Source organism: Venturia canescens, chromosome 10 (assembly GCF_019457755.1).
Source record: "Venturia canescens isolate UGA chromosome 10, ASM1945775v1, whole genome shotgun sequence".
NCBI lineage: Eukaryota > Metazoa > Arthropoda > Insecta > Hymenoptera > Ichneumonidae > Venturia > Venturia canescens.
The window spans coordinates 9550421-9566152 of NC_057430.1; the positions used below are offsets into that span (position 1 = coordinate 9550421).

The 15732-nt window shown below is 39.7% G+C and overlaps 1 protein-coding gene across 2 annotated transcripts in view; it reads left to right on the forward strand.

The window, feature by feature from the left end:
* Window positions 1-15732, forward strand: part of CalpC (calpain-C) — a 53575-nt gene that overhangs the window by 25512 nt on the left and 12331 nt on the right. For both annotated transcript variants that reach the window (XM_043430534.1, XM_043430533.1), the window contains one exon: window positions 4210-4492. In XM_043430534.1, coding sequence (XP_043286469.1) covers window positions 4210-4492 — 283 coding nt within the window. The remainder of the gene's footprint in view (window positions 1-4209; window positions 4493-15732) is intronic.

Sequence of the window (15732 nt, forward strand, 5' to 3'; positions counted from 1 at the left end):
ACCAGAGCGAATTTCGTTTTAGATGCGCTTCGAGCAAGACCGGGGCAGGACGCCCTCGCGGGGCCAAGACGAATTGCCAGTTTCACCAACGAATCGAAGTGAGACGAGGGGACAGTTGAGAGGTCGATGCACCGAGAGTTTGCTGATTCAAATGAATCGATATTTTCTGGACGAACTTGGGCGAACTGTTCGATATATAGTTTCAAGGATTTAAAAGTACAAAAACATTTTTTTTTGGGAGAAATACTATTTTGTACATGCTTTATGCGCAAAGTCTCATTGTCCAAGTTTCTCAGCTGTGTACTGCTATGCGGAGATCGTAATTATCGTCTGGAACGAAAATTCGAAATTTTTCTTTCATTTTCATACATTTTCCTTTCATGTGAACCTATAAAAACTCAAAAAATCTGCGAAGTTTCATATTTTTAGCGAGTTTGAAAAAAAAGCTTCTAAAGAAGAAGAATATCGCTTCAATAACGTCCTATAAATACAGAATTTCGCAATTTTTTCGTGTTTTTATAGGTTCGTATGGAATTAAATTATATGAAAATGCAAAAAATATTTGAAATTCTTGTTTTTTGCAAAAAAAAATAATGCCCGCCATTTTGTCATTTTTTAAAAATCAAAAATCGTATGATATATGCGCTACAGCCATTTACCTATTGAATCTGAAACAATTTTTATTTTATTTCTCCAATCGTCCATTCCAGAGATTTTATCAAGAGCGCACGCACCCATTTTTTCATTCTGTCTTCTTCCTCATTTTTCTGTACGAAAACTGAGTAAAATGCGAGCATAAAAAATTTTTTTTTGTATTTTAACAGTGTATTTTTTAGGCCTAACACTTTTTATGTCCAAATTTATACTTAAGACCGATAAAAAAAAATCGTAAAGATACTCTTTTTTTTAAATAAAAAACTGATCAAACGATTATCGTTCGGTAGGATTAACGACTTCATTTCGACGATATCTTGTTGCCTCAACGTGACTCTGTTTAGCAGCACCAAAATTTTGTTGATTCCACCAACAACTCGTTTCCGCATTTACAATTTATTTTGTCTCATACAAGAAATTTCAAAGTCCCTGGACTCCGCTGCTTCATTGAACAATGGTATAAAAAAAGTGGGACCGAATCTCGGAATGTCGCGCATGAAAACGAACAATCCGCATTTGGAAGTCTCAAATTCCTTCGTCTTCTTCTGGAACCATAAATGACGCAATAAAATATTACGTGACGACGACGCAGCTCGGTGTGCTGCAATCCAAAACAAAAATGGAGCAAAGATTTATGAATTATGAATGAGGCACTCGCGTAAAAACCGAAGCCACGCTCCTCCGTCGCGATCCTCCAGTTGAGCAATACTTCCGGTCTCGTTGTTCTAATTAGGGGAACTCGGTACACAAACGAGTGGCATTATTGCATTGTATCACTTCGAAGTAAACTCTGCGCGCAGGTACACATCGTAAATAAAAATGAATCTCACGCGCTCGAGTCCCCACTGGAGCGCCGTTTCTTCCGGCTTTCTATTTACACCGTACGAAGGTGAGGCCGTTATCTCCCCGTGATTACACTCGCGATAGTCGTGATTCGAAGGAGACACGAAAATAAGTTGTTCCGATTGTAAAACTCGACGAAGCCTGTTACGTCGCCTCGCGACAAGAGAACCCGACGAATAAATCGTCGACCGAACCAGCGATACGTTTCGATAATGCTCCGGAAAAGGGTGAAAGCGTATGCGGTCCACAACAAATTAAAACCGGAAATACCGGGGACCAGAGCGCACTTCGACAAATTTCTCGCTTCGCTGGCTCGTGCTGGCTAAATTATATTTAGTCGTTTATCATTTTCATCGCGTCCGCAGCTTTTCATATCACGCGTTACGACGCATCCGGCTCGGATCACTCTGTCCACGCGATCGCGTTGTTCGGAGCCCCGAAAATCCCTCGCGAACTTGCCCCGTTGAATTCAATCGAATTCACAATAGCTTTGCAGGTCTTGCGACCGGAAGGTGAGCCACGCGAGAAGCTTGTCGAAGCTCAAAGGCGAGCGCGTCGAGCAGAGGAACGATCCTGGCAATGCAAAGTTCATAAATTTCGGTAAACAGTCGCGACTTGACCCCCTTAATAGCCGCGTTCCCACGCGCGTTCCCCATATTTTCAGAGAGATTAAATCTGCGTCAGGGGGAGGACGACGTACCGATAATCTATCGGGCTAAACTCGTCCGTCATTATTCCCGAGCCGGGCCTGCTCGCCGGGAATCTTGAGCGGATAGTTGCCGATGTGCCAAGAGGCAAACGCCAGTGAAAGTGGATCGTACACGCGGCGGTCGAGCGCAGAGCTGTCCTGCTACGCTGGAAGAGCTCTCACGGCAAATAAATATGACGCACACGGCGTAATATTGAATTTCAATTACGGAGATTTGCTCCCGCGCGGAGGTGTTTCATTACGATAAGTGAACTCGGAACGAGCCGAGACACCCGCGATCTAATTATAACAGCCTCGATCTCCGCCGCTCTGACATCATTTTTGCTCTGTTTATCGATCACAGCATTCGCCGTCGCGCCGCCCTGCACCGATTGAATTAAGCAAAAAGTCGTGCTCTCCTTCCGATCAATGCGCGTTCGACAACGTCGTCGTTAAACCTGAATATATTTTCGAATTAAATGTCCCCGGGTAAATAACTCCGTTTAAATTGCGTGAGAAGCGCCAGAAGCGAATCCCAGAACAATTGAAAAATCATACACCGGAGAACACCGAATATAGCTCGCGAGACGACAGCTCCGATTGACGAGCACTAAACCAGCATACTGACTTTCGTTTTCGAAGGCTGCTCTCGGTGACCAAACACCGTTCTTGCCACGATTTCACCTTCTTCCAGCTCATTCTTTTATCCCTCTAATGACTGTACTGCCGAATAGGAACTATTTCCTATTGCTGTCTGCGAGTAAGAACGTTGCGAAAATCGATATACCACTGGGGAGTCGTTTATGTCGCTGTTCCACGCGAAAATCGCTTTTACGAGCGTCGAACGGTCAACGCAACTACTTTTTTATTGTTCCCGATGGATTCTCACTCTTTCGATCTTAATTTAATTGAAATTTGATGCTTTTTATGGGCTTTCCGATCCCAGCCTCGCAGCCTACGATCTTCACGTTTTTGTTTTATAGTTCTTCGATTTCCGATTGCAGGCACTTTTGCAGGGACTTTCGAGTCGTTACGGCTTTTTTTGGGCACTGTAATTATTGGGCTGAGCATATCTATTGCTTGAGGACTTACCTGAGTTGAAGGAAAAACTGTTCTCAGAAGAGATGCCAATAGACATTAATAAAAATAGTTTTTACACGTTGTTTATTGGTATTTAAAGTTTATAGAAAAATTTATTTTTTTCTTCAAAAATTACAACACAAAACATCACGTTTACCGGAGCACTATGAAAAAAAGCTGCTCCACGGTCTGCATCACTCCCCCTTGAAATGTTGATAGATCTGCGGAAGGTGAAAAAAATCTTGTAAAATATAGTTGCAGTCTGTCAAGTCGGATTTTTGAAATTCGAAAAATTTAATTTTGTCTCACAAATGTCACACACCCAGGGGTTTACGGAGGTTTTAACCCTTGTAAAAAATTCAATTTTCAATTTATTTGATAGCATATTTAGGTTCATATAGAAGAGAGACATATGATAAAAGTAAATTCCAGCAACTTCGTTTGATTTGCGGCTTCCAGAATGTACGCAAAATGCTCAGTCTGATTGTGACTTGCAATACTGATATCTTCGGTGTTTTTCAAGGAAATTCTTAAATAATTTCATAGTATACACTTCAATATATGTACAAAATATTCTCAAAGTTGCAATAAATTATATTCATTTTTTATGCTATAAAAAAATTCTGAGAAAGCGCTCTCCCAACTCTATTTCCCTCCTCAACGAAGGCCCGATCTGACTTGGAATTAATCAATCCCCCCGAAAATATTAGCTCGGAAACTGGAAAATCGAATGATCAGCGATGAAAAAAGTTTAAAGTCCACGTTCCCGAGTCCCTTCAAGACCATTTTATAACCATTTTCCAGCATAAATCCTAGAGAACCGAGACATTTTGTTCCATAGTATTTTCATTATTGAAAGCCTCGACCTCGCAAGAGAGCGCGAACTGTCCTCGCGACTGATTCGAATGAACCCACCGACATCTCATTGGAAATGTGTGTTTCAGGGGACAAATGGCTCGTCTCCTGCCTCGGGGTTCTCCACCTGAGCAAAGGGCTCTTCTACAGAGTTGTGCCGGCCGATCAAGGATTCGGTAACGTTGGTGAGCCCCAAGGATCTCCGACGTCCGAATACGCTGGCGTATTCCGTTTCCGTCTTTGGTGGTGCGGTGCGTGGGTCGAGGTACTCGTCGACGATCGGCTTCCCGCGGTTCACGGTCGCTTGACCTTCGTTCAGAGTCGTCACAGCGATCAGTTTTGGCCGGCTCTTCTCGAAAAGGCTTATGCCAAGTGAGTAACGCTTGACACTTTCAATTCGACAATTTTTTTTGCTCGACGTTTGAGTCTCTCTAGGAATGACTGCGGCTTTCCCGGTGGAAGGCGTCGCAGAGCTGGCTTTTCGCGCGGCAACCACAGAAAACTTGCGTGGCGACCGAGAACGCCGGATAGTTGAATCTTTTAGAGCGAAAAAGGAAATAAAACTGTTCGGAATCTCGGAGGAGAAGTAAGAAAAGGAAGAAGATCGTAATTGATTCCAATTCGAAGCCAATTTCGCATCGAAAGCGCACCCATCGAACAAAGTGCTCTTGAAAAACCAGTTTGCCCTATCGATCCGGAGACACGTGTGTGGGCGTTTGAAAACCAGGTGCTCGCGTACCGGGAGGGGGGGGGGGGATTGGCGAGCCTTCGCAAACGTAAAAACCGAGTTTATGTACCGGCGAGCGATGAACCGCAAAAACTCTTCTCGATTTGCTTTCCACCGAGCGCGCGCCCACTCTCACTCCGATTTACGTCCGATTATTATTTATGAGCGAAGGCGTAACACCCAACGTATCCGTAAACGGCGCACTCCGAAAGCATTCGATAGTAATAATCATGATAAAACATTTATAATGGCCGAGGAAACAAATTGTATAATAGTCACGGCCATCGAAGGTCTACGCACATGTGGAAAAAACTTATTGCGAAGGTAAACCCATTCGAACGTTGATGCACGATAAATATTAAAGAGAGGAACGCGCAGCCTGCCACACTATTGCGAGGAAAATAATGATCGGCTTACGTTCTCTTGCTGAATTTTCTCCGCGCTACGTTTTGCATGATTCGATTATCGTTCGAACGTGCTAATTTCAAGTGAGCAGCTTCGTTACTCTTGAAAACGAATCGATTGCCTTTCATTCGCATTTTTGCCCCATTTTTTCCTGAATTCACTATTTTACTCGAAACTTTTCAACGTTCGAAGAAAACTGAACAAACTTTGCGCGATTTCGAGACTCGAAGGGGATCGGATCCGTTTATTTTTCGAACTTCTTACGCGTTCGGTTCTCACTTTGGAACTGGAATAAATTACTTCGGTTTGAAAAATTGAAGATCGAGCCAAATGCGTAATTGGCGTAATTTCCTGATCGAATGGAGCTGCGCTCCATTCCAACACCGTTTAATGGCCTTCGGATTCAAAAAACAAATCGAACCTCGATGCCTACGAGGCACCCGCTGAACCGAATGACCTCGAGCTTGAAAAACGACTGAAGCAAAATACACTCGATTGGGAATAATGAGTGCAGCGATGCAGTCATTCAATAATTTATTCAATAATAAAATGTAAAATTATTTTGTGTTTTTATTCGTAAAATCTTCACAAGACGGATTTGACAAACGAAGTTGAAATTCGATGGAAATCGGTGTGTTTTTTCGATGTAAAATTGTGAAAACTCTCGTGGCAAGAAGTAAAAATAATTTTCTTTATTTAAAAATTCCTGGTTGCATCGAATTTTCCTCCACTCAGAATGTTCCTCATCTTTGATTTCCATTCTCGTAAAATGATCTCTTCTAGCGGGAATGCGACATCAAAGCGCAGCCGACAAATGTATTTTTGAAATTCTCGAACGAGAAATACATAAGAAATAAGAAAAAAAAAAACGGTTTCATCGATTTCGAGAGCAGAGCGAACTCGGAGGCTTCTTTCTTCCGCATTTTGCCGGGCTTTCTCCCCGCGCATATTTTTCTGTATCATCGGCAATTTCTTCACTCTTATTCCGGAGTATTACAGGGAACGTTGAATGCTCGTAAAGCAAGAACGCAGGTTTTGCTCTCGATAGATAAAGATATACAAAGCTGCAAGTACCAGAACGACCTCGACGAGGAGGTTTGCCCTGGCCGAGCGTGAACGCAGTTTTAAATACGTGCATGTATCGAGCGTGCAGACCAACGAAGAATAAAAGTTTGAACATACTGTTAAAGAAATAAGGAAAACGGATTGTACGGAAAAGGTAGAGAGCTGAAACGGTGCTCTGACTTCGAGCTCGGTGCTTTTCTACTAGTGAGCCTTATTTCAACCTTGGAAGTGTTCTGGAGCTCGGAGAGTGCGGTACAACGTAGCGCAAAAGCTTCAAATCGAACGTTTCTTCATAATAATAACTGCAGTTTTTTCAAACTGTGTTTATACGAATAAGAAAAATACGATGCTCGGTGATATGATACGAACCAGCCGGGAGCACTCGTTTTCCTTGTTTTTCGTCAACTTTCAATGCAGTTTTGGGTCGCACTCGATATGCTCATGAAGATTTCAAAATTACTTTTTCGAGCTTCCTTGCAGTGTTTTAAAAAATCCGACGATCCGGAGACCTCGATAACGACGCTTTCTATGAGAAACGCTATTCTATTGAGAATCGAGTGAAAAACGATTCATTTTTATGGCGTATTTTAGGGCCCGGAACGTGAAAAGAATTTCGAACTTCCTTCCATGTACTCGCTCGTTTTTCGAAGTACTTCCAAATCTCCGTTTACGTATAAACGATAAATTTAGTTGACAACTCTGAAAAAATTTGCACAAATAACGACATTTCGCTGCTTCTTCGTATTTTAGGGCCCGGAACGTGAAAAGAATTTCGAACTTCCTTCCATGTACTCGCTCGTTTTTCGAAGTACTTCCAAATCTCCGTTTACGTATAAACGATAAATTTAGTTGACAACTCTGAAAAAATTTGCACAAATAACGACATTTCGCTGCTTCCCTTGCGTCACTCGAAGCCTGCTGATAGAAAAATTGTAGAAGATCACACTGAAAACGAAATTTAGTATAAACCTTCGAGGCTTTGCTTACTCGGACGGAGGAATTTCGCTGGAAAAATGTTGCCCAGATTCGAGTTAACTTGGAACTATTTTGAATATTCTTGAGACAATATTCCGTCTTCGTGTATAAAGTTTAATGGTTCTGGTGCTTGAAATGTAGGAGAGAACAATTTTCTTCTTGCCCCTGGTAGTCGCGATGACGATATTGCGAACGAGGCGCCTTCCCGTCGCTTCAATATGTTTCTTCCATGCGCCCAACCACAAGGGAATCTTCAGCATGCCTCGTTGCGGAACGCTCGCTTTCATTTTTGCAACCATCAACTTGCGCCCGAACGAATTCCACACACGATTCCCATATTGAAAAACAAATAATCCGCTTTTTATGACGAAATGTGTGTGCTCGCGGTTGTTATTAAGGAAAATGAGGCACGAGGTGGTTGGAGGCGTCTCTCTTGTTAGTGGGGAGAAATAGACTCTGATACTTTTCACCGGAACGGATTTGCTATCGATTTTTTATCTAATTACCGACAGGAGAGCTCGTAATAATATACGTTTAGCCTTTTACAACGTGAATAATTTTTCTACCGGCATTCCGTGAAAAAAAAATACTATCTCAAATATCAAACGAGCGAACGAAAGCGAAGTTTACTTTCTCCCTGATCGTTGCTCGAAACGTTAAATTCCTTTTTGTACGATTAATTTTTTCCTCTAGTCTAATCAGACGATTATCATTTTCATTATCGCGTCTTACGAAACGTGGAAAAAAAGCGACGGAGATTATCCGGCATTCAAGTCCATCGTTCTTGCCACGTTCCTCAGAACGACTGAGAGACGAAGAAAATTCATCTCGCGATATTTGCGTAATGGCCCAGACTCTTTTGCTTGCAGAAAAAGTTGGTTTATTCCAGCCTCTAAATCACGGAGAATTTTCTCAAAGTTTCTTATTACCCATTCGCTTTAATCGAGCGCAATCAAGGACAAAAAGCTTCCTCTCAGCCTCGTTGGATCGTTTAATTAGCGTCGCGAATTTAGAGAAATCAATGAGCCCGTAGAAACCGATGATGGACGACGAGGCACCTGGAAAAAGTCTAAAACACGCGCGTTCTCCTAGCATTTCGCTCAGATCGCGAGAGCTGCATTTTCCGCCAACGACATTCCGACGCTCTCGAATTACCGAAGATATACGCGAACGAACGTTAAGCAGATACGAGATTCTTTCTCGCTCCTGCCCCGCAACGATTTTCCGTTTGAACGATTCGCCAATTATGCCTTGGACGGATATAACGCGATTTATGTACCGGGCACATAACTGTGTCCACTCTCCGTGCGAGCAGGATGCATGTCTCAGGCTGAATGGTCAATATAATGTAAACTCCAGGCCATCCTGGTCTATTCGCTTCGTTTCTACACTCGCGTATTTTATAATGAAACGCTTACAGAAAACGGCAGCCACTCGAGCCCCGGAAATGGCACATGCGGCGATCGCTCATCGACACGCGGAATTTTACGAGCTTGAAACGAACGCGCGAGGAATTAACGATCTTTGCTCTTCATTTTCCGTTCTTTAACTCTTCATCATTGACGCGTTTACTTTTCTCTCTCTTTTCTTTGAATTTCCTCGGACAGCACAATCGATCATTCGCGAGTTTCTCGATTGTTTTACGAGCTGCCAACTGGACTCTCAAAGTCAAAGAAAAAATTTCGGTTTCCGACTGCTTAAGGTGGTTCCTCCACGAGACAGTTAAATTAGAAAATTATTTAAATTTGGCGTACGTATTGTTTAACATATGAACAACACCTCTATAAAATTTTAACAAGTTTCACCATCCCGAACCCGAGATATATGTAATTGAACTTGACTCAATTAACACGTAACATATGGACCACGCATAGGTAAACAGCACATTATTCACTCTACCGCTAGTACTAAAATTAGGAAGTTTATAAAAAACGAGGAGGAGCTGGAGCAGGATATCACAGATGTTGTGAAAAAAATCAAGGTGATTGACCATCTAGTTTGACAGATATAGTCTCGAAAAGTACGGAAGTTTAGGCTGCAAACGATATATTTTGCAAGCGAACAAGCGAATGTCGTCTGTATAGGCAACCTTTAAATTTACTCGCGATGTCAGATAAAAAATACTTTTAGAATAAATTTTACGAAAGAAAATGATACTTGTACTATATCTGCTGGCACCGAGTACGTATATAGGCTCTTTACAAAGTTATTGATTACGATCCGAACGAATTATCAACCCTCTTAAGGAGGGTGGCTACCGACGATACAATGTTGCCATGCTAAACCATGTTAAATACATTAAAAATTTCAAAATGATAAGAATTTAATAAAATTTGGTGAACATATTCTTTAGGGCCAAATTTGACAATACAAATTTTTTAAGATTTTTCTTCTGTACTGTTGTGCCCGTACATCGCACTCATTAAAACAAATTAAGCACCCTCAGCGCAAACGCAGGAATGGTGAAATATCGATGCTCCCGAACGAGCGCATCGACCCTCGATGTCAACATCGAAACTTCCAGAAGGAAATCTAGGTTATATTCGCACGAGAAGGGGAAAACCCCCAAATCTATAAAATTACCGACTAACCCAAAATTCAACAGTCTTTGACGAGAATTGTAACGATTGGTCTCGAGGCAATAAAACCTCGAATTTGTAACTTCTTAAATAAACTTATTGTTAACTAGTTGTAAAAGTATCGAGTTGGAGTTCAGCTCTTTTGGCCTAAATCCCTTAAATACTCGTCCTTGATAACTCGTCCCTTCGCGACGGTCTTCGCGGACACAACAGTACAGTTATCGAGTAATTGATCACTAAAGTTCAAGTGTATGAGCATAGCGTTTCCATATATATAGGTATACATTCCGGGCATAAGAAATCTGCTTTAATCCGTAATTACTCGATAACTAAGCAGAAAAAAATTTTGAAAAAAATTGTGTCTTCGCACTTGATGTTGAAGAACATTATCGCCAAATTTGATCAATTTCTTATCAATTTGACGAACGTAGCCACCCTCCTTAATATGCAGACGATGCATATAACTTTTGGTTGGGGCTGTCGCAGAGGATCAACCTTAAAAGATGTTACAAAATAAAGAAACTTGTTGCTTGATAAATGGTTCATTCTTTGAATTGAGTATTAAGGAAGCTACTCAGTTACCTCATAAAAATATTAGACCATCGTTTGACCAGTAGTTCATCTTTCAACGTCGCTTTTCGTTTCCATGTAGGCGTTTTCATGTTTGTTCAAAAACAGAGTTCATCGGCTGAATGAAATACATTAGTTCTCTAGAAAAAGGCTTGGCGTTTATATATGAAAATATGTATGGAAATAAAAGAGTACTTCTCAATTTTTTTTGTAAATTTATTATACTGATAGTCATTCTGACTCATACCCATTTAGCAAAAAAAGTTTTCGAACCTGTTTGTCAGTTTGCACATGCATTGCTGATATATTAAAATGTCAAATTAAGCGCGCACAATCTCGAATATGAGACGTTGCAAAATTTCTAGTGGAGCTCTGGAAAGAAGCGAGTGTCGTGCCTCATTTTAATAATTACTCCTGTCATAAAAGTCGCCATCGATAAATTTTAAGCCGGATAAATGATTGGAATATTTCATCTCTCTACTGTTCAAATTTCGTTCCATCCTACCCATCAATAACGGAAATATGGGGAAAAATGTAGCTCCGTGATTTCTCATAAGAGGCCATGTTAACGTGGCTTGTCGAGGCAGAAAATAAATGGCAGATATTTCGCGTTACAACTCACCGCAGACCTCAAATAACTGTACGAATGACTTTTACATCATAATTTAACATTCTGAAAAGTTCCTGCTTAACTTCCTCAATATTATCGATTGGTGTTGACAGTGAAAATGGTCACATTTGACTAGTTCGAATGTATAGATTAACATGGATATAAAAAAAAAAAAAAGGAGCAAATTAAGTAAAGACGTATGTTTACTTGGAGACAGTTTTTCTCCGACGAACGGTGAAAAAGGACGTAAAGTTTACGTCATGGAAATATTCAATCAGTTTATCTAATATCGATATTTTGTGTTATGATTTACAATTACGTCTTCACCCTCAAAATTGTACTTGAGTTGCCAAGAACAAGAAAATTTCTTAACGAAATTTACATTTGTGTGATCAAACGAACGATTAATGGATTATATTTTTTCCTTCACTTGAATTACAGTCAATCAAGATTTCGTCAGGTAATCTAATGAAACTTAACGTTTCTTTATAATTTGCACTTTTATTGGAGTAATCATATTGTATTCGTGTGTGATAATCTCTATGCTTTATTCGATTGCTTACTCGTGTTTCTTCTCTAATACAATGAATTTTTTCCTCAAAATCTGTCATATCGATTGCCTCAATTCTACAGTTATGTCTCATCAATCCATTGCCAAATTCTCAAACTGAAGCAGGACATATTACATCATCGTTTCACACGAGTTTCGTGAAAATTCTCTTCTCGTGTGAGATTAGTCTTGCTCCGGATCAATTATCATAATATTTTTCAACTTAATCAGTGAATCCTAATCAAATTTCTATTGCCTTTCAGAAATCATAAATTTTCTTGAGCCATAATAAGGGGTTCATTTTAACACCGACAATCGTTGAGCGGCCGTAAATTCGTGGTTTTAGGTGATTTTGCTCCTGATTTTCCGGCTCATTTCCTGGCACTTCCGGCCCGAACGGGACTCGCTTCCGGTGATTGAGTGTCGAAAATATTCATTGTACTACCGGGTTCCGGCAATGGAACGGGATTTTTGAGGAAATCCATAATTTTTCTATCTTCTATGGAATCGCAGCATTCTACTCGCTTTCATGGCGCAATTTTATGATTTTCGCAAATCATTGAATCGGGGATGGTGAACTCCGAACGATTTTAGTTTCACTGTAATCTCCCGCGATTAAAGATACACGTTGATTACAATCGTAATTCAGAGTGCGTTGGAATCCAAAGATATGTTTTCCAGGCATTCAAGTCACTGGAGAGTTCGCTCGGCCAGTGAGACTCGCCTGCGACATCCGTTGCACAAGGCGGACTCCCCTTCGTTGGAGCAGAATCTTTTAGTTTTGGTTTCGAATTCGAAGCGTTTTTTAACGCCCTGAAAACTGCTTGCGAATCTAAAAGAATCTTTGGAAGATTGAAAATGTTTGCAATCGCTCTTCATTGAGGTAGATCACGAGCCCTTATAGGATCGTATTTTATGGGTGCACGGAGAAAATGTCGCCGAAAATTCTAGAGGAAAGTACTAGAAATTTAGTATCTCGGGGACAGTATATACGTACGGAATTGCAGCATCAATTCGAAGAGCAGTAATGAGAATTGTTCTATCCACCATAGTAAAAAGACCAATACCCATACCTTTTATTAAAAAGACTCAAGAGTCTTTTTCTCCATAAACATAGTAAAAAATGTTTTCAGTCATTTGAAATTTTTATATTGTAAAGTATGCTTGGGCAACCCTCAAAAAAACTATATTTATGGTAAAATGTTACCCATACCTTTTATTAAAAAGGCTCAAGAGTCTTTTTCTCCATAAACATAGTAAAAAATGTTTTCAGTCATTTGAAATTTTTATATTGTAAAGTATGCTTGGGCAACCCTCAAAAAAACTATATTTATGGTAAAATGTTACCCATACCTTTTATTAAAAAGGCTCAAGAGTCTTTTTCTCCATAAACATAGTAAAAAATGTTTTCAGTCATTTGAAATTTTTATATTGTAAAGTATGCTTGGGCAACCCTCAAAAAAACTATATTTATGGTAAAATGTCACACGTGTTCGGTGTATATTCGTGTACTGTAGAATTTACCATGCTGACTGTCAAAATTTGTGATTTACAATACATTTCCACTTATTGTAAGTGCTAGTCTGACATGATGAATAACACTCGAAAATAAAACGAAGTATAGTTCTCGCGTACTTTTTGCTACCGACACATGAAGCTGTTGAGAATTGAAGGAACGAAAAATAGGAAAATTCAAAAAATACTATGCTGTTTGTAATCGGTGTTTAAATACTTTTTCTTCGCCCTTTTTTCTGCATTCCGAAAGGTTTGACGTAATTATTTTTTTGACTTTCGACGATTGACGTTTGAATCGATATTCCCTACACGTTTTTTGAAAGGTTGTGTCTAGTCATCCGCAAACCGTATACGAATAAGGTTACGTTATTCATTCGGAAATATTTTATGGAAATGTCATATTATTTCCAAACACTATTATCAAAACAGCACTATATTGCTACAAATCCGAACGAATAACATACATTTATCCTTCCAGATAAAATCAATGCGAAAGCCAAAAATAAAGTGACCAGACTGAGAAAAAATGAATATAGTCGTTCGAAATAATGATCTATTTTCAGGTTCATAGGAATGCAAATATTCATATAAAAAAATATCTTTGCTAATCTTGTTTTTTTGATGCTTGCCCCCCCCGACCAGCAGCACTCGCTTCGCTCGTGCAGCAAATGTCGCGGCAAGCATCAAAAACATCTTCTATCGATAGATGCATGTTTCGGAAGAAACGTACTTTCGACCGGCTGTAAAGAAAAATAGTGTACACTAAACGGGCAGAAGTTTGATAGCCCTGAGCTGCGCGTCAAACTTTCTGCCCTTGTAGTGTAATGCTATTAAAATTCTTGACAAATAAAATATTCCTCATTATAATGAGGATTCGTTCTCTCCATGTGTCTAGATTCAGTCGATTTTTACTTCCTAATTAAAAATATTATCACTCTAAATTAATATCAGAGTTATTAATTCAATATTGGAAATAAATTTTTCCAACTGATTTTTTAGCGAATGAAATTACAAGCCATTAATTAAACGGGGATCCGTCATTGACTGAACCTGAAATTTTAGTCATCCCTGCCGAAAATACTATAGTTTTTATGTAAAAAATCGCTTTAGAGAGAGCAGAGAGAAAACCCACAATTGAAATGAATCAAGAAAAAAGTGTTAATAAAGACAGAAGGCTATGACAGGAATGGCTCAAGCCAAGAAGAAACAAAATGCCAAAATAAGCAGATGTGAGGTTACGATTGCTCATTTGACCAATTTCGTTCAATCTTTAACGCAATATATTTTTATTATTAGTAAGACAATCGTCTCGAATTTTCATAACTTCGTAAGAAGCCTTCATATTCGTTATATATTATGGAAAGATAAACCATTTTTTACCCATAACCCCTGTGTATTTTTCGTCATATTTAATCACGTTTATCTAAACAACCAATAAGACGAACCCTTTAAAATTGGGTACGCTTCTCAGTCGACTACCCATTGAAACTCTGTGTAAATTTCAAGACTTTCTCAAGAAAATCGTTTCGTGCATGAACTACCTTAAGAATGACACGGGATTACTGTTCACACTTTTTTCCGCGTTCGATATGTTGCCTCATTCACTTTTTTCATCAAGTCCATAAGGACGCAGAGTGCGATGTTTTATTATTATTATTACTATTATTATTATTATTATTATTATTAAAACAGAAAAACAGTTTCAATCTCGTCGAGTTGTGTCGCCTCGATTGTCTCTTTATAGCTCATTCGACCTTTACCTCTTTCACCGAAGCAGGCGGATCTCCCCGATGTCGTTTAATACGGAATTCCTAAAATAGCACATACCGAAGAAGACTGCTTTACGCTGAGATAAAAGCGAAAAAGAAAGAGATAAAAAGCTCCTAGTGAATCGAGGATGGAAACGAGATCTAGAAAGCTTGTTTCTTACACACTCGTTTGACTCGCTTCCATCTCCTGAAGCAACATATGTTGTTTTATATCCACCAGAGCATTATTCTTCCGTTGTCCTTTCTGTATGCACAACGTGCCACCGATTTCCATTAGAAAAGCATGAGAGCAGCGTTTTGTCTCTTAGCCCACCGTTCCTCGGACGCGAGCCAGCAATTTCATATTTCTTCGACAGTATTTTATCACGCGTGTGTGTTTTACGACTTGGAAAATCATTCTCTTCATATTTCCCTTGGTTTTTATGCCTCCACAAATACGCGACTCCGATAATCCAAACTCTCCTCATCGTTACTTTCTAAGCACACACATTATGCTTTGACGTTCTCACTCCGCCTAGCACGTGCCACAACAAAACTCGAAAGCGATACAGTAATTAATGGTATTTCACGCTTTTATCGAAGCCTTTTTATCGTCGTCGAATCACAAGATTTTTTAGCAGAATATTTGAAATAATCGAGTTGAAGAATAGAATTTTGTATCGATGAAATTTCGGGATTGAAATTGTAGATTTTTATGAAATGTGTCAAGTTCGCGATGAAAGTTTTATTTCGTTATCTTGATATTCAACTTTTCGGGAGAGTGCCTCTTTCTCATGATTTTCGTATGACTTTGCCAAGTGCTCGGTTCCGCGGTTGAAAACTTGAGAATAAAACTGCAAGCGGAAAC